General features: G+C 52.4%; 5 protein-coding genes and 1 non-coding gene across 6 annotated transcripts; 4 read left to right on the top strand and 2 right to left on the bottom strand.

Moving 5' to 3' along the window:
* Positions 1-109: 109 nt before the first annotated feature.
* Positions 110-1805, top strand: VE01_05333 (uncharacterized protein). Its single transcript, XM_018274798.2, has 4 exons — positions 110-339; positions 440-534; positions 697-847; positions 912-1805. Exons 1-4 carry the CDS (start codon positions 230-232, stop codon positions 1675-1677), a joined length of 1122 nt encoding a protein of 373 aa, XP_018130389.1. The 5' UTR covers positions 110-229; the 3' UTR covers positions 1678-1805.
* Positions 1806-2633: 828 nt separating this feature from the next.
* VE01_05334 (uncharacterized protein) lies at positions 2634-7842 on the bottom strand. Its single transcript, XM_018274799.2, has 3 exons — positions 7784-7842; positions 3785-7731; positions 2634-3728 (listed from the first exon to the last, which is right to left on the bottom strand). The coding sequence occupies exons 2-3, from the start codon at positions 7658-7660 to the stop codon at positions 2877-2879; spliced, it is 4728 nt and encodes a 1575-aa protein (XP_018130383.1). The 5' UTR covers positions 7661-7731; positions 7784-7842; the 3' UTR covers positions 2634-2876.
* A 262-nt stretch (positions 7843-8104) lies between these two features.
* COX6 (cytochrome c oxidase subunit VI) lies at positions 8105-9315 on the top strand (the record flags this gene model as incomplete). Its single annotated transcript, XM_018274800.2, has 4 exons — positions 8105-8292; positions 8428-8473; positions 8541-8658; positions 8735-9315. 4 exons carry the CDS (start codon positions 8105-8107, stop codon positions 8854-8856), a joined length of 474 nt encoding a protein of 157 aa, XP_018130384.1. The 3' UTR covers positions 8857-9315.
* VE01_05336 (uncharacterized protein) lies at positions 9065-14245 on the bottom strand. Its single transcript, XM_018274801.2, has 2 exons — positions 13689-14245; positions 9065-13632 (listed from the first exon to the last, which is right to left on the bottom strand). Exons 1-2 carry the CDS (start codon positions 14055-14057, stop codon positions 9895-9897), a joined length of 4107 nt encoding a protein of 1368 aa, XP_018130385.1. The 5' UTR covers positions 14058-14245; the 3' UTR covers positions 9065-9894.
* Positions 14246-14541: 296 nt separating this feature from the next.
* VE01_05337 lies at positions 14542-14643 on the top strand (the record flags this gene model as incomplete). Its single annotated transcript has 1 exon — positions 14542-14643. It is a non-coding gene; the product is annotated as a tRNA-Ala (tRNA).
* Positions 14644-15072: 429 nt separating this feature from the next.
* On the top strand, positions 15073-17392 carry VE01_05338 (uncharacterized protein). The gene is made up of 4 exons (XM_018274802.2): positions 15073-15329; positions 15397-16008; positions 16105-16642; positions 16728-17392. Exons 2-4 carry the CDS (start codon positions 15536-15538, stop codon positions 17226-17228), a joined length of 1512 nt encoding a protein of 503 aa, XP_018130381.1. The 5' UTR covers positions 15073-15329; positions 15397-15535; the 3' UTR covers positions 17229-17392.
* The last annotated feature ends 932 nt before the right edge of the window (positions 17393-18324 follow it).

The following is an 18324-nucleotide window of genomic DNA, read 5'->3' on the forward strand; positions in this document are numbered from 1 at the left end:
CTCCCTTCCGTGTCGTCAATCCAGCCACACCCTCTTCACTCCCCTTCACACCTAGTAATCCAGGCACCCACACTACCAACAACCCTTTCCCCCTTTCAGCCACCACCATCGCTTAGTGCTAGGGCTTCCAATAGTAGCAACCCACTTTCGAGATTCGCGAGAAACCGACGAAATTTCGAGTTGCCAATTTTTGAAGCCGACAACCAACATCTCGACAACCGACGACGAAATGGCTTCCCGACCAACAGTCACGATCCTGTCCGCCGATGGCACTGCCAGCGGCGCGACTCACCCTCTCCCGCGCGTCTTCACTTCGCCAATCCGCCCGGATATCGTCCAGTATGTTCAACCACAAACTCAACAATTTATACCAAAATCCCGGCGCGACGCCACAGGGAGATAGATTGTGAGGGCAATTGCTGATTGATGTGCTCTACAGGACTGTCCACACCGGAATGGCCAAGAACAAGCGTCAGCCATACTCCGTCGCTGAGAAGGCTGGTCACCAGACCTCTGCTGAGTCTTGGGGAACTGGTTAGTACAACTATTTTATACATGTCTGAGAGGAAGGAAGGAGGGGGGAAAGAGAGGGGACAGGAGGGAGAGACACTCCCGGCATGAACGCTACAGAAACAGAAGATGCGGTGGAATTGCTTGCTGCCAGAGAACAGAAATGCTGACTGAAAAACCTCACAGGTCGCGCTGTTGCCCGTATTCCTCGTGTCTCTGGAGGCGGAACTCACCGTGCTGGTCAGGCTGCCTTCGGTAACATGTGCAGATCCGGTCGCATGTTCGCCCCTACCAAGGTCTGGCGCAAGTGGCACCAGAAGATCAACCTGGGACAGAAGTAAGTAAAAAAAGCGCGATTACGCAGCCTCATATGATATCTCCAGAAACTAACAAACCCCCAGGCGTTTCGCAACTGCTTCCGCCCTGGCTGCATCCTCCGTCCCATCCCTCCTCCTCGCCCGCGGTCACCAGATCTCCACCGTCCCAGAGGTTCCTCTCGTGATCAACTCCGAGGTCTTCGCCAACGCCTCGATCTCCCGCACCGCCGCTGCCGTCGCTCTCCTCAGCTCCGTCGGAGCCGGTGCTGACGTCTCCAAGGTCAAGGCCTCGCGCAAGCTCCGCGCCGGAAAGGGTAAGCTCCGTGGCCGCCGTCACCGCCAACGCCGCGGACCCCTCGTCGTCTACAACCCGCTCGAGGACGGAACTGAGCTCTCGCTCGCTTTCCGCAACATCGCCGGTGTCGAGACCTCCTCCGTCTTCGCGCTGAACCTCCTCCAGCTCGCACCTGGCGGCCACCTCGGACGCTTCGTCATCTGGACCTCCTCCGCCTTCAAGGCCCTCGACACCGTCTACGGCTCCACCACCGCCCCCTCGGCGCTGAAGAAGGACTTCCTCCTCCCATCCGCCATCGTCACCCAGGCTGACATTGGCCGTCTCATCAACTCCTCCGAAATCCAGACCGTCGTCCGCGCCGCCAAGGGCGAGGCCCGCACCAAGCGCACCGCCGTGCAGAAGAAGAACCCGCTCCGCAACAAGCAGGTCCTGCTCCGCCTGAACCCATACGCTGCTGGCTACTCCAAGGACAAGATCGGCACCAAGGCTCTCGAGGCCGGAAAGCCGGTGCGTGCTGCTGGAAAGCCGTTCGCACAGATCCTCAAGGAGGATTAAGTGTCGGTTTGCTGGGTTGAGGGGTGTCGTTGATTATGCATCGTTTGCTTATAAATCATGGATGTGGCTGCTAATGGCGCATTGAGGATGATGTCTCGGTAGTATACTGAATGACATTAAAAGATTTCAAAAAAAAATTGTGTGTCCATGTGGTTCGTGACTGTGATGTTGATGTAGACTTAACTTGGGTGACTTCTGTTTCCATTTTTTTTGGGATATTAAAAATAACTAACCGTCCATATTTTCGTAGCCCCAGGGCCAAGAACTGTCTCTGGACCAGGGAGTATATTATTTCAAGCCAGGCTTCGGGTTGAACACAGGTATAAATCCCCTGAAGTTAGACACTGCTCGCTCAACAATTCAACCAGTTACATACAGCAACAGCTGTCCATTTCGTACAGCGGAAGTCTTCTATCTCTTATTATTTACCTCAGCATATTATTCTTGATGTCAGCAACCTTCGTGTGTTATCCAGAGTCCTGTTGTCGACAGGAGTCATGTTGTCGGTAAAGTTTTGCTGTCAATATCTTCCTGTCGGCAGAGTCTTGTTGTCGTAGAATCATGTTGTCAATGGAGGCTAGTCGGGTCGCTGACCTATATACTGTCCACTATGTTTGTAGCAGCAGCTGCTGCTTCAGGGTTCCAGCGGAATTGCGATCCTCGGCAGTACTGGAGTGCTCCTGGACCGTGTCTCATACGGAAAGTTTCTGGTGCTGGCGAGTCCTATCTCGACAGAGCCCGAGTCCTGATATACTCAGTAGCGTGGTTCATTGGCGGTCTCTCCCACTGGCCGTGGGTTTTTTGTGCTTGAGGGAAAAGGAATAATTATGTCTTGAGTTGGGATTTGAATATTAAATTGAAAATATATAAATTTTGAAAAATATTACAATTATTATTTACCCCACACGACAAACATCACATTTTCAAAAACCTACGACACCGAGAGTAATCATATACGAAGGTTGAACGTCGCCAATATTTACTCTTTGGATTCAATCACCAAAATCTAACGAAAAGCAAATATATATTCGAGAAGCAGGGTAAAAACCTGCGAACCAGCCCCATTAGCTCCTCCGTGTCCCCCTCTCTTCCCTCATCACATCTTGAGATATTAAAGCAAATCAGCTCTACAATCACCAGCAACAAATTTATCTGTCCGCAATGGTATCACAGCTGTCCCAAACGCCCCTCCACCACGCTCACCCCATCATCCCCACCCATCTCGGCGGAAACCCATTCCCCTCCCCCGGCGCCACACTACTCCCCCGACTCCCCGCAATCCCCATCCCCGCCACCTTCGGACTCCTCGGGACACTCGCTCCCCTCAGCCCTCTCACCCCCCTCGCCTTAAGCTCCTCATTCTTCCTCCCCAAATCCGCCTTCAACAACTCCGCCTCAGCCTCCAACTCATCAATCCTATCCTTCAACTGCGCCACCTCGCTCTTCGCCTGGATCTCCCTAACCCTCACTATATTCTCGCTCGCCCTCCTCTCCAACACCACCTTCTCAGCCTGCAACCCCGCCACCTCGCTCGCCAGCTCCGCCGCCTGATTCGACGCCCTCTGATACTGCTCGCGCGTGAACTCGAAGTCCTTCGCGGCGCTCACAGCGCGCTTCTCGAGCTTCTCGCGCTCCGCCTGCGCCTCCGCGGCCTTCTCGCGGAGGGCCTCGAACTCGCGCTGCTCCGGGACGGCGGAGGATGCGAGGGCAGCGCGCGCGGTGGTCAGCTCGGCCTCGAGGTCGCCGATCTTGGCTAGCATGGCGATGTTCTGCGTGGAGCGGGCTTCGAGCTTGGTGTGGAGGGTTGAGGCGCGGGATTCGGCGGCGGTGGTGGCGGCTTCGGCGATGCGGCGCTGGTTGCCGGAGTCGCGGGATTGGGAGACGAATTTGTTGACGAGGGCGATGTGCTCGTTTAGCTTGAGCTCGAGGGTTGCGTTGGACTGGCGAAGACGTGCGTTGTCCTTATCATTCTCATGGAGTTGTGCCTCAAGCTCATGGATGCGAGATTCCGTGGCTGTCTTGGCTTCGAGCTGATTTTCTAGGTCCGCGATCTGGGGGTTGTTAGTATGGGTACTTTGGGGGTGAGGGTGCACATTAGACGGCTTACCCTTGCTAGAAGTTGTGTCGTTTGGTCTGACTGCTCTTGGTCTGACCGCTCTTGGTCTAATGTGGCGGTAGCTGCGATGGCCTGTTCGGCTGAGTTGGTGAGTGATGGCAGTGAGGAGGCATTAAACTGTGTCTGGAATCCTAGAGAATCGGTGATATGTGAGACCTGTCCGCTTAAAGCGACCTCGAGAGGAACTGGAGTCATTCGCATCCGTTTTGATAAGTCGTCGTCCAGTAGATCGTCGCGGGGCCTCTTGGTCATGTTTTGGAGTGATGCAGGTCCTGAAGTTTGTACATCGCGAGATTGTGTGGTCGAGCCAGACTGTTGAGGTAGTAGCGAATCTGGCACGTCAAGATTCGAGATGTAACGATTAGGCGGTAAAGGCCACTCCAATGGCCCGTCAACACCATTGTGATTACTCGAGCTCGCTTTCAGATAATTACCAACTGATACGGCAGCATCTTCTGGTCGGATCTTAGTGTTTAATCCGACCTCCTTTCGCTGCTGACAGATGAAATGCACGAGGTAGCCCCTCCTTTCCATAGGGTCCAGGGATTCCGGCAGACAAAGCTCAAAATGTTCTGCAGAGTCTTCAACAACCAACATGATCAGTGGAAACTGCTTTGTAGGGTCGTATGTATGAGCACGAAGTGCCTTTGAGTACCGCTCCCCACGGAAGAAGGTCGAATCAAATGCTATTACAGCATCAGCTGGATTAACCACGAACTGCCCACCTCTGAAGCCTGTAGGAAGAAGAGTAACCGTAAGGGTTCCTCGAGCGGACATATCAGAACGACTTTGTTTATCGGGTCGGTAATAGTTGAAGTTATGCGTCTGGAGTATGGCCTCCAAAATATCCATCATCTTTCCTGGGCGAGCAAGGACCGCAACATGGCTGCTTGAATCTCTCACTGATTCGAAAAGTCTCTCGAGAAAGTAGCATTTGGGGCTGCAAGTCAAAGCCCATTTTGATATGGCTTCTTTAGATGTTCCACTCTGTGAAAAGCCTTCTTCGGAGAACAACTCTTTGTGATCTCCGAGCAGCTTGAGGTTCTCAATCATCAGGTCGATCTTTGCCGTAGCCAGAAGATCCAACTGCTCGCCTTTGCGTAATAATTCTATCTCTCGTCTATATTTAGGCACCTGAGAACTATACATGTCTCGCACTGTGGACACCATGGGAATTAGGACTATATGGTCGCTTGATCCGAAGGGTCGCAATGGGAGTTGCGGGCTTGAAACCTCCTCTTCATCTGGTGATTCAATTCTAGCCAGATCCGGAGCTGCCATGGATCCTTCGTCCAAGCCTGATATCGTTTCTCGTACTGGCAGTTCTTGTCTCACTATACTTGGCGGTTGTGATGGCTCGTTTGCTTGTATAGGCTCGCTACTCCTAAGTAAATTTGCGGAAGCCGTTCTAGCTCGTACAGCGGCAATTGCATCCCGGCGTGCTTGTTGGAGAAATTCGGTTACGTTTGTACTGGAATTGAATACGGCAGGAGGTCGATCCTGTACGGAACTTCCGCCTCTCGAAACAGGCGCGGGCGATGCAGAGGTGGACGGCAATGAAGGCCGCTGAACGAGCTCCGACTCGTCTTGCCTTTCAACACTCATGATGATGCTTTCTGGTAGTTCTTCTGATGATGCTATCCGTTTTCTATTACTGTCTTCCTTATTACGGGAACGCGGCGAGAACCGATAATGTAGATTATTTGGAGTCAGAGAAATTTCTTCAGGGCAGTCTCTAGATCTATGACTGGATTCGACTTCTGTTGATTTGAATACCTTGGTAGATTCTAAGCTGGTTTGTGATAGAATCTCCGTGTCTTGGACAATCTGGGCGGCTTGCCAACTTTGATTAGAAGACGCGACGTCTCTCTCAAGTGGACTTGCAGTCACTGGCCTGTCAAGTTCGTTATCGGAACAATCAGTGGATATCGGCAAAAGAGAATGGCCTCGGTGGACACCAGAGCTTCTGTTGTAAAAACTGAGATCCTGGCTATCAATGTTACTAGTATCGGTGCTGAACGGTAGCTGTGTTTGGAAACGGTCCTCCGATGTTCTGGCGCTCGACGATACTTGGGGTAGAAATAGACGTGAAAGGTTAGGTTTGGGAGTGGATGGTGGCGAATTTTGGCTCGGCGATGGCTCGGCAGCAGTGATTTCGGCGTCAGGAAGGAATCCTCCGTTAGAAACAGGCGTAGCCTCGTGAAAACTAGAATTCTGGGACTGCGGGTTGGGCACTTGAGACGGGACGATTTTTGTAGTGAGCCAGCTGTCTTCGGTGGGAATGTTGTTGGCTGTGGGCGCGTTCACGTCGGATATCGTCTCTCCGTATGTAGTAGTATTTTCTTGCGCTTCGGAATTTATGCCGTGAACAATGGTGGAACCTTGTTCAATGCCTGATATATCGTTCTGAATCAGATTATTTCCGTTCGGACTGGTCTTGGCCTGATCGTGGCGAGGTGGTGAATGTACCGTAGAATTTCCCCTTTCTAGAGAACCTGGCCAGGTTCTACTCCGGATGGACCTTCGAAAGTCTGCACTGTTGGCTCCGGCTGCCTCTTGAGAATCTGGGATGACGCGGTCTCCGTTGTCTTCCTGTACTGTCTGCAATTTATCTCCAGCAGATTGCGAGCGATGTAATGATCGTTCAGTAGGAGGTGCTTGGGAGGTAAACGACGAAATTTGCGAGATACCAATGTATTTGTCTCGATTAAACTCTTCTAAAGGCGCAAGTGGAACTTCAAAACTGCGGTTATGAGGTTGTGGGGTCTCTGCAATAGTATCAAAACTGTCGTCTATCTCTGGAAGATGGTCCGATATTGGCTGCGAGGTGGGATGATTTGAAGGCTTGGTTGTAAGAGATGATTTTTCTGCAGAATACGGTACGTTGTTAGAAGTTTGAGAACTCCTAGATATTGCAAAGTCTATTGCCTGAATATCTTCTGCAAATAGAACTTGCTCATTAGGCGTCGCCGATTGATCCCAGACTAATTGCGAGATACGGGTGGTGTCTCCTACTTCGCGGATATGGCCTTGAGATTGTGACTCTGGAACGGTCTGTGGCCCTTCTTCACGAACTTGTCTTGTTGGCGTAGATCCTTCTATTGGAATAACAACGTTGCCTTCTGGTGGTAAAGAATCCGAAGAGGCCTGTCTGCGATTGTTGGCGTTGTGGAGTTCCTGGGCGACGGTGGTAAGTCTGCTGCGTTTAGCTGGCTTAATAGGCTGGCTATCTGGGGACTCTTGAGTCGAAGCAGGGCTGTTGACAACAATGATTTGAGTTCTCTTGCGTTTTGCTTCCCTGACTGGTTCACTCTCCTGGGTAGAGTCCGGAACAAGTGGTGTTTCTCCTCCTGGGTCCTCCCGTGACACGAGATTGAGCACTTCCGCTGCGTCTTGGCTCTGCGGTTGCTGGATGGGATTATTCCCTGCCTTCACCTGCGCTTTCTTTTCTTCCCAGGCAACAATGGCGTCTTGTTCAACGAAGCTTTTTGGCTCCCAGGTAGGATCGTATGTCTCCCCGGTGACTTTGTCGTCCGCCCAATCGATTAGGTAGTGAGTCTCGCTCTCGTCTAGGATATCGCGAAGGTCGAATAATTGGTTCTCGTCGTACTTCTTCTGGGGCGTCTCTCGCTTCCTCTTTACTTTGCGACGAGGACGTTGTGGGGACGGTGTATAGTCTGGGGTAGGAGACAGAACGGAGTTATTGCGCGGCCTTCCTCTTGGTCGGTTCTTGCCTTTAGGCAGATGATTTTGCTGTGAAGTTATAGGCGATTTTGGCGGGGCAGTACTTGGATTCCTCGGTGGACGTCCGCGACGACGCGGTTGTAGTATTACAGCTTCTGAGTCCGACGTGGGCTTCGACGACATGGAATCAAAATGCGGGATGTGGCTGGGGTGCCATGTGAGTTCGTGAGGCCAGTATTTGGCGGCCAATAATTCTAAGAGAAAGTCAGAATACGTGAGTAAGGATAGATCGCATCAGTATCTTACCCTCCGCACAAGACGTCCGCGTTGGTTGCCAATGTCCTCCAACGCAAGGTGAGTTTGTTTCCTTAAGAATGTCTTATCGCCCGCGACGAGCGAGGCTATCAGTAAACGGCCGATCGGAGTCACGTGCAGCCAACATTACAAGGTCTCCTTATCACGTGCAGCTCATCCTTCTTATTTGCTGACTAATGTACGAATTAGAGCCAATCATGAAATCCTGACCCGCCCTGTTCCGAGGAGCCATCCACCAAAAATCTACGCTTCCATCATACCGAACCAGTTCCTTGAAATCCCCAGTACAACCTGTCTCTATCATACAACACGATGTCCACCAGCTCTGTCCTGCGCGCCCTGCCGCGCGCCATTGGCCGCACCGCTGGCTTCCGCGCCGCTCGCCCTTCGACCGTCCTCCGAGTCAGCTACGCCCCGGCTTTCTCGACCGCACGAGTCCTCAAGGCCGACAACGCTGACGGACACGGACACGAGGAGAGCTTCGAGGAGTTCACTGCCAGGTAAGGAGACCCAATTGGTGGTTGGCGTTGTTGGAGGACCTCTTGCGGTGCTGGGTGTTGATGCCGAGGAGAAATCGGACCGAGGGCTTTTGGACGTCATCAGGAGAGCTGTGAGCTGATACGCGGTGCATCTAGATACGAGAAGGAGTTCGATACCGTCCAGGATGTCTTTGAGCTGCAGGTATGTTCAATTGGCTATGTTGGGCCAGAAGAGGGGTTGCGGGGTGTATGCTAATCGTACCACGCAGCGTAACCTCAACAACGCCTTCGCATACGATCTCGTTCCATCGCCATCCGTGCTCGTTGCTGCCCTGAAGGCTGCAAGACGCGTCAACGACTACCCCACCGCTGTCCGTGTCTTTGAAGGTAAGCACTCGCATCCGAAAGCCCAAAAAGTTGGCAGGAAAGCCAAAGTGTGTGGACATACGCTAATGAAAAGCAGGCATCAAGGCAAAGGTCGAGAACAAGAACCAATACGAGCAGTACCTCGAGGAGCTGCGCCCGATTCGCGAGGAGCTCGGCGTTGAGCTGAAGGAGGACCTCTTCCCAGAGGAGTCCAAATAGATGACAAAATCTGTGTAATCGAAGGAGTGGGCAGGGGTAATGATCAGTCGCATAGAGCTTCTTGGAATTACTATGGGGAGGAAAGAAGATGGTTTGTAGGATGGGGGGGTGTAGGTGAGGTGGAGATGTGGAACTAGAGCGATTTTCTTAACTGTATAGTCGGTGGTTGTACTATGAACTCATTAAACGGGTGTCCATATATACGCTTCTCGTCTCTTGTCTCGGCTCTCCTTGCCAGTGACCTTTCTCCCTTTTTGCGTGCAAGGAGTGATGTCGTACGTTTGGTGATCCAACGCGTGTGGTTGCATCATATAAAGACTTACGAACAGGACTCTTCGTTTATCGGGCAGTAGGATAGGGCATCAACGATCATCACGTCACCAGAAACCTAGAACCTGTCATGGGCCATGTTAGTACCATTCATCGGACCGAAATGGACTGCTGAGAAAGCGAATAGCGATATATACTGATGTGAGGCATATATAGGAGGGCAGTAACGAGAATTACTCGATAACAATAGCTCTCCGGCGACAGGAGTCTTTTGGGACAATAGCTTTGCGGTGACAGCAGCTCTGTGCGGCAGCAGCTCAGCGGTGACAATAACAGCACAGAATCGAGAATAGTCCGTGATGGAGACCTCTATAATCTCCAGCCTAGCTATGCAACTCAATGGTTGTGCAATTCCCATGTCTCGGGAGATGTTATGATTACCGCCGTCGCGTTTCTCTCTTGACCATTGAAGTATTGGGACTTATCCTGTTAGAATATCGCCTAACGTATGTGTCGATGCCCTTCTTGGCCTGTGGCTTAGGACCATAGTAGGCTACTCAGAGGCTGCCTGGTGTTTATGCCAGGCTTGTTAAAGTAAATTTTGCTTCTTTTAGGAATAGTCAAAACTTCATCATAGCCCAAGGGCTGTATAATATTATGTCTGGATCTACAGCAAGTCGACTGCTAAATTCTCCGTATCCAGATATCACCCCCACAACTCTAATCCAGAGCTTTCTATGTCAATCATGCAACCATCTATCCAACCATTCACGCCCTCCCCTTACTCTTCCCCTTCGCGCTCGAAGGACTCTCCCCCACCCTCCCCAACCTCGCCAAAAACTCCTCCCCCCTACTCCCCCACCACTCCTTCAACCTCGCCACATACTCCTCCTCGCCCTCTCCAATCTCCACCGGCGGCCCCCGACACTCCGTCACGCGCTCCCGCTTAAACACAGCCCAGCTGCTACTATCCTCACTGCGAAGCGCAAACCCTTTATCCTTCTCCGCCTTGACGGAGAAATTGCGTAGCAGGACGCCGTCCCCGACCTCGACGTCGGGGAGAGCCTCCTTGTAGGGCCGGAAGACTTGGATCTCTACGACGCCGGTGGGTGCGATGGAGGGGTCCGTGATGTTGAAGCGGAGGTGGTAGTGTCGCGGGCCGTGTTTCGCGCGCTGGGCTTCAGGAGGGGCGGTGGTGGCGATGGCGAGGACGTCGAGGCGTTTGCCTAGGTTGTGGCGAAGTACTTTGAGGGGTGTGAAGTCGCTGAGGTTGGTTCGGAGGGCTTTTGTGAGGCTGGCGCGGAGGGCGGTTTCAGAAAGAGGCTGCGTGGGGGGTTTTTGAGGGGTGGTGGGCAGCTGTCTGGAGGGAGGTATGACGTCTTTGGTGGCGGTTGGTAGGCTGGCGGCGGCGACTTTAGGCGTTGCTGGGGCCTCGGCGCGATCTTGAGATCGGGTGATGCGCGTGCCGGTGGGTGATGTTGATGGTTTTGATCGAAGGTTGTGTTTTGGAGTCTGTGGTGATGGCTGCGACTTTTCTGAGGGGCTGAGAGCCTTCGATGCAGGATGAGTATCGCGGTCCTTCCGTGTGCTCGGTGCGCCCGTCACCAACGACGGGGATCGATCTGTTCGCGTACTTACGGGAGAAGTGGCTGACCGGAGGCTCATCTTCTTATCCGTCGTTGGCGTGGCTGGAGGCTGGAGAGTTTCCGTTGTCGCCTTCGCTGATCTGGTGACTCGTTTCGTGACTTCGACGAGCTTCTCCTTTATCGGTTCTGTGGCTTCGACGCTGTTCTGTACGACTTCATCCGTCACGACGTTGTCAGTTGTGGCGTCGTTTTGTGGTTGCTTTTCGGTCGAGGTCGTGAATGATGCATCTTGTGGAATCGTGGAAGATACTTGAGTGGCATCCGGTGTCATCAATTGCGCGTTTATTAGTTCAATATCGTCATCGGCATCTTCTTCTTGTTGGGGCTCATCAGGCAACGTCTTTTGCGTTTCGATAGCACTGCTTTCGTCCCGAGGCAAAGAGGGGTAAGTTACTTCGGCAAGTGAAGCACCCTCTCTGACATCCGCTGGAGACGCGTTTTTTTGTCCAAGTCCCTCCTCAAGCTGTTCCTCCTCGAGTTGTTCCTCCTGGAGGTTCTCATCCTCAAGTTGCTCATCCTCAAGTTGCTTAGCCTGAAGCTGTTCATCCAGACTTGCTCGAACGTTAGCGACTTCAGGTTCTTGAGCTTCCTGGTCAAGTTCCATCTCGACTGGCTGTTGCTGTGCAGTCATGTCTTCGGTGACTTCTTCTTCGGCTGCCTCGACTCGGATTTCTTCAGCCGGGGGAGAAGTAGGCGTTTTCTCTTTCGTAGCCCTCGACTCTGTAGGTACATCGTTTGCACCATCCATGAAGCGCTGTTCGACAAGACCTCCTTCCATGGTGTCATCTTCGTCTTCATAGCCGCCCACCTCCTCCACCATTGACAAGTTTGCGTTGTCAGGGTTAGGAGGGAGAGTAACAGCGGGCACATCTTGCATCTCTATCTCGTTCTGCATTTCTGTGGCCTGTGGAGTACCAGGCTGCCATACTTCTGTAGCGCTTGGTTCTTCTCCTTCTAACTCTGGGCCCTCAGAGCCTTCAGACTCCTCAGATTCCTCGCTTTCTTCATCGCCTGGATGTCCGATGGCCATTTCTTCTTCCTCCGACTCTTCCTCGAAGTCTGCTTCTGCATCTTCGCCGGATTCCTCGTCTTCCATTACATTATCTTGTACATTGTCCTCTACATCCGCAAAAGATGAATCTTTATGAACAAGCGGCGGCTTGGGCGAAGGCTTCGGCTGTTCCTCCTCATCATCCGATGATAGAAGATCTATAAATACTGGCTCAGACTTCGCTGCGGGTTGCTGATGTTGCTGATGAACAGGTCCTAAATCCTCTTCGCTCATCTCTTCGTCTTCGTAGCGCCCTTCGCCATCTTCATCAAAGTGATCACCTTCTTCGAATTCTTCGCCTTCCTCCGCATATAGAGCTTCTTCTGCACTATCCATCTCGCTACCCTCGTCATCGTCTGAGAACTCTTGTTCTTCGGATGGATGAGCTTCCTCGTCGAGCTCGCTTTCGCCTTCCTCATTACTGTATCTCTGCTCCGCGGCCACACCTCCTTGCTCGCCGGGAAATTGTTGCTGGCGATAATACTGCTCGGGGTCTTGCCTAGGCCTTATTTCGATTTCCTCACCAGACTCATCTCGTTCTATTTCTTCATCAGAGCCGATTTGACGGTGGTCCAATTCTTCGTCACCTTCGTCACTTTCTTCTTCGCTTTCTTCTTCATCTTCTTCGCCTTCGTTGGTCACGACTACATGACCGAGTTCATCTAAACGGTATTTCGGTGTGCTGGGTTGGCTATATCGTGGTGCAGATGCCTCTCTGCTCGCGGCATTGGGTACCTCGAAGGTGCTGGGAGCATTTTCCCCAGGGACGTGAGTCAAAGACTCCCATGCCGGTTGGGCAGGTGTTTCCATGGAAACATCTGGCAGTTCTGGATAGAAAGACTGGGCGGCTTGGGCAAATTGCGAGGCGGTAGAATCTCTAGCTTCTTCAAGGGCCTCGTTCGGGTGTTCGTTATAAAGATCATCCGTCTCGAGGGGAAGGCCATGGTGTAGTAGTATTGGCTGATCCGGCGGATATGGCGCTTGAAAGAGTCCATTCCTTTCATCTTCTTGATAGTTTCCAAACATGGGTGCTGTAGGTGGAGCCTGTGGGCTGTGAGACCTAGGTTGTTCAAAGGGTGGACTAGGCCTCAGATTCATGTCGGGCACAGATCCATTCGAGAATCCCATATCCCGGAATATTGACTCCGGCCATTGTGCGGTGACTCCATTTGGCTCCATTGATTGTGAAGCTGGCTGTGCCTGCCCAGCCGGGAAGGCGTCAAACGGTGGGATCGGTGGTCTGCCTTGGTCCTCTGCAAATTCCATCCGTGTGTCTTGTAGAGCTGTAGGTACCGGCGGTCTTGCCTCTCTGCCCGCAGCTTGAGATTGTCTAAAAAACTCCTGCATCTCTTCGCTGTATTCTAGGCCGTCTGTCTGACAGCCTTCGTCCGTCATTGTAGGCTTCACCTTTTCTGGGACCGGTTCCTGCACAGCTGGCTCTCCGACCTCGACCTCCTCTTCTGGACTTGGAGAACGGCTGATATATCTCCAATCCCCTGACTTTCGGCCAAACCTCGACCGTTTTCTGCCCTTTCCTGGGATAGAGCCATCATCTTCTATGAATGCCTCAAAATCCTTCCCAATGAACGACCCATAGGATAGCCGAGCGCGCTTTATGAATGCCGGTGATGACCACTCGCCAGTCTCCTCCGCAAGTAGCTGATCATGACGTGCTGTTGGAATTGGGCTTCCTGGGGGCGACGGGTTTTCAAGTGGCGTCTCGATTTCAGCGACTCGGTCTGGTTCGGGCTCTTCTGGGGGATTGTCGAGGTTAAGCAGGGCAATATTTCCGCTTTCGCACTTTCGAATCTGAGAAGTCACCGCGATTAGTATGGGGTTATGTTTGGTGGTAGCATCCATCTTACCTGAAGCACCAGCCGCTCCGCAAACTTCAGCTCCCACTCGATGCCCCTACCAGCCATTTGCGCAGCACTCGCACTCTCAGGTATCCACTCAGCCCCATTCAAGCTGACGACCAACTCATCTCCGCTCCCTATCCCCGCATCAAAAACATGCTTCGCGCACGATCCCGCGAACCTGACCTTGACTTGGCCTCTACTTTGGCGCAAACGAAAGTCCGGTTCGGCCAGAAGCACGGAAAGCGTCTTATTCGAGGAGCTGTAGGGCCATATGAGCGTTACTACTGCTTTGAAGTAGCAGGACTGGAGGTTTTGAAGGGTGGGGTCGAGCTTGGCGATTGCGACCTGCTCAGTCGCGTCGGCGTGGCCGTCCATGGCGCCTCAAGGTATCTGTCAGTACGAGGTTCCTTGGTGTCTTTTGTACCATCGCTGCTTTACGGAAGCTGTGGCATAGCTTTTCGAGTAGTTCCGAGGGCGTAATTAATTCGTAAGATGGCGCTGTGGCGAGTAGTTGTCTTGTATGGAGAAAAGAGCTGATACCCGCCAGGACCGTAGGACCGTGATGGAGATGTATTGACGCTAGGCGGTGTGGGCAGTTCTGGCAGAATATGACATGGTAGTATGGAACTGAACATCACGAAAAATCTCGCCATAGTCAGTCACCAGCTACTTCAATTTAATCGTAAAGATCTCTTTTATAACGAATGCCGACTTATCGTACAATTATATCCCATTCTTTATTTACATCGTCATACCTTCCTTGTCTATTCCCGTTACATGGCCATCGCACTTGCCCTATTAGGTCCTGCACCAGTTGCACTTACATAGTCCCGGATAACTCGTACCTTCCAATTCAAAACGGGCGCTTGGTCTAGGGGTATGATTTCCCCTTCGCATAGCATGTGATTCAACACATAATATCAACTGGGGAAGGTCGTGGGTTCAATTCCCACAGTGTCCAATTCTTTTTGCTATTCTTTTTGCTATTTTTTTTGTTGCTATTTTTTGCTATTTTTTGCTATTTTCGCTTATTTTTGTCAACTCTACGTAACTGGCCCTGGTGTTACAAGGAAGTAAAGGGGTGTAGCGTACACTGCCATAATGATTACCACAACTGTGGTAATTTATCAGGTCTAGCTACTCGTACGGAGATAGCTTTAGTTGAGAGGCCACAAGTTTAGAGGCCACTAAGGAAGCGAGCAAGAGCAGACACTGTTGGTAATAGTATATAGATTCTTAATTACAACTTTACTACAGTATTACTACTATTTGTGGTTGGGCCGGCCCGCTCGCGCGGAGGATCATATTCGTGGTTGGGCCGGATCATTTATTAGCTGTGGATCTATTTCTCGGATCTGTCTATGAGGGCGGGCGGCTAAACTCCTCGTAACTTAGCATCCTTGGCGTAGCTTGCCAAGGACTCGAATACTATTCGAGTCCTTAACAAATACTCGCTGAATACCTCAATTATGGCCCGAATACTGCTCATCGGGGGATACTATCCGAAAAGCACAAATACTAATACTATTTTGGTGAACAGCGCATATTTCTAATAATAGGATAATTTCGTTAATATGGGATACTTTAGCCTCAACTCGCTGGGCAAGGAACGCGCGGTCCCCGTTACTCTGGAAGAAGCCATCATGGGTTAGTTATCACATCTAAAGCGGCGGAAGGATCACCGCTATACAACGAAGAAAGCTAATACAATTAGAAATTCTATAACACGACCTAATGGCCCTTGTCAACATGTGTGGCACACCTAGAAACCTACAAGCCTATATATATCCCCAATGCAACTCCACGCATCCTAAACCCCCAAGACACCACCACCCCACCACCACCCACACACCATGAAGCCCACCGCCCTCCTACTCCTCGGCCTCCTCGCTGCCGCCACCAAAACAGCTACAAGCCTCGCCAATTCCACCTCCCTAGCATCCTGCCTCTCCGACGCCATCGTCCCCTTCATCACCCCCTCCTCAGACGACTGGCCCCTCCTCTCCACCTCCTTCAACACCCGCCTCCCCTACACGCCCCTAACCATCGTCATCCCGCGGAGTACCTCGCACATCATCGGCGCGGTCCGCTGCGGCGTCGCGGCCGGCGTGAAGGTAACCCCCAAAGCCGGAGGGCACTCGTACGCCGCGCTTGGTCTGGGGGGGGAGGATGGCCACATGGTGGTGGAGATGGAGCATATGACTGCTGTGAGTCTGGACCCGGAGACGGGGATTGCGACCGTGCAGCCAGGGGCGAGATTAGGGGATATAGCGATTGAGATTTTTAGGAAGGGGGCGAGGGCGTTTTCGCATGGGACGTGTTTGGGGTGAGTTTCCCAATCCCCCACTCTGGATGACGGAGCTGTGTGAATAAGCTTTACTTCCGCATACGAACGTACAGGGCTGACCTACCTAACTAAAAGTGTCGGCATAGCAGGCCACGCCCTCCACGGTGGCTACGGTATGTCCTCGCGCGAGCACGGCCTGGCACTAGACTGGGTAGACGGTCTCACCGTGGTCCTCGCTAACGGGACCGCGGTGGACTGCTCGGCGAGCGAGCACCCTGACCTATTCTTTGCGATGCTCGGCGCCGGCTCTGGGTTCGGTATCGCCTCCGAACTCCGCTTCCGGACCTTCGCGGCGCCAGAGACTGTGACATGGTTCTCTGCCACGCTGCCGTGGAATAGGACGACCGCTATGGCGGGGCTTGAGGCATTAGAGACGTACACGAGAGGTGTGATGCCGAAGGAGCTAAACATGCGACTCACGGGGTCGGCGTATTCGATGTCACTAGAGGGGGTGTACTACGGTGATCGAGCGGGGTTAGATGATGCGCTCGCGCCGTTGCTAGAGAAGACGGGGGGGGAGGTGGTGACGGCGGGGACGACGGGGTGGATTGGGGGGTTGGAGCATTATTCGGAGACGGGGATGGGGTTGAATGTTTTGTATCCTTATGATGCTGTAAGTTTCTCCTATCTTCTCTTCTCTTGATATGGAGCTGTGCAGTGCAGTGCAGTAGGAGTAGTACGGGGCTGATACTAGGCAGCACGATGAATTCTACTCAAAGAGCCTCGAACTACAAGGTCTGAACGGCACATCGGCCCAGAATTTCGTGGACTACGGGTTCGACGTCGCCCCCACCATAAACCGGATGTGGTGGTTCCAACTCGACCTCCAAGGCGGCTCGAGCTCCGGGATTTGGGCGCGGAATGACGGCGTGACGTCCTACGCGCACCGTGACAAACTATATATCATCCAGTTCTACGACCGCGTAATCAGCGGGAAGTACCCAACAGACGGGTTCGAGTTTCTCGACGGGTGGGTGAATGCAACGACGGCGCCGCTAGAGTGGGGGACGTGGGGGATGTATGTTAATTATGCGGATGCGAGGCTAGAGCGCGGGGAGGCGGAGGAGTTGTATTGGGGGGTGAATTTGCCGAGGCTGCAGGAGATTAAGGCGGAGGTTGATCCGGGGGAGGTGTTTTATAATCCGGTTTCGATTGAGCCGGCGAAGGAGCAGAAGTTGGGGGGGGGGTGCGGCTGTTAAGTTTGCGAGCCCGTTTTAAGGGGTGAAGCGAGAGAGAGTAAACCCTTAAATCTAGTACGCTGCCGTGAACCCTTCTTTGCTAAAAGGGGTCCTCGCGATCAAATTGGCACTATTCAAACATATAACATAAACCTCATACACTGCGCGAGAGAGATTGAAACCCCCATGAGTCAAGTCTAGATGAGGTGCGGTGGGGTGTATGGAATTTCCATTCTTCTCCATATCTACTTAATACCTATATCCCCTTTCCACCTCCAACCGTGTCTCTAAACGGCTCCCACTATCCTCGGCTGCTCCCCCAGAATTCCGTGCGTGCATGCGTGTTATACGCAAGGCTTGTGGACAATACATGATATATCTCCCCCTCCCCTCCCGTCTCCCGCACCCAACTCTCCCCCCTCCCTCGCTCTCTCTCTCTTCCTCCCTCTCTCCTCATTCCCATTTTGTCTGCCCCCCCTGCGCCGTACAGAAAGTATGCACTCATTAATTGATGGGTAGGCACAGTTTGAGAGGGGGTGGGTTTTTGCTTTGGGCTCTGAGCTTACATTTGATAATGCCGTGTCTCCTTCGACTCTGTCGGTTTGCGGCGGCTCTAATGATTCCTTCCCCAATATACGCAAACATGTGTCAAAAACAGCATTTGACAGACCGGCCGCAGCGTCCACATCAATACGGGTAGTAAACGGAACCTCGTGAAAGGAATGCAAAAGGCGACTTGCTGTTTCTGCGGGATCTAAGCGACATCGTAAGACATTCCTTGTGGGAGCAGCACTTTCGACCATGAAGCACACATCCGCGGTACCAACGTAGGCACCAACAACAATGCTCCATGCGGCCTTGAATAGCGAGTCCGGGGGGACATTATTTGAGCCGCAGAAAGCCCTGACGAGTTTATGGTCAAAGGCGTCATTGAGGACAACAACTTTGTTGACATTGAGAGATCGTTCCACCAGAAGGTCGCGTTTGTGTTCTTCGCTACTGCTACTGCAGCTACTGCACACAAGACAGCTGTTCCAGCTCTGCCATGTGGGATCGATCTCAAAGCTGGATACCATTATTGCAGCCCGTGGTGGTCAAGGTCGTGTTTTGCAGCACA

The sequence above is a fragment of the Pseudogymnoascus verrucosus genome, assembly GCF_001662655.1.
Source record: "Pseudogymnoascus verrucosus strain UAMH 10579 unplaced genomic scaffold scaffold_22, whole genome shotgun sequence".
NCBI lineage: Eukaryota > Fungi > Ascomycota > Leotiomycetes > Thelebolales > Thelebolaceae > Pseudogymnoascus > Pseudogymnoascus verrucosus.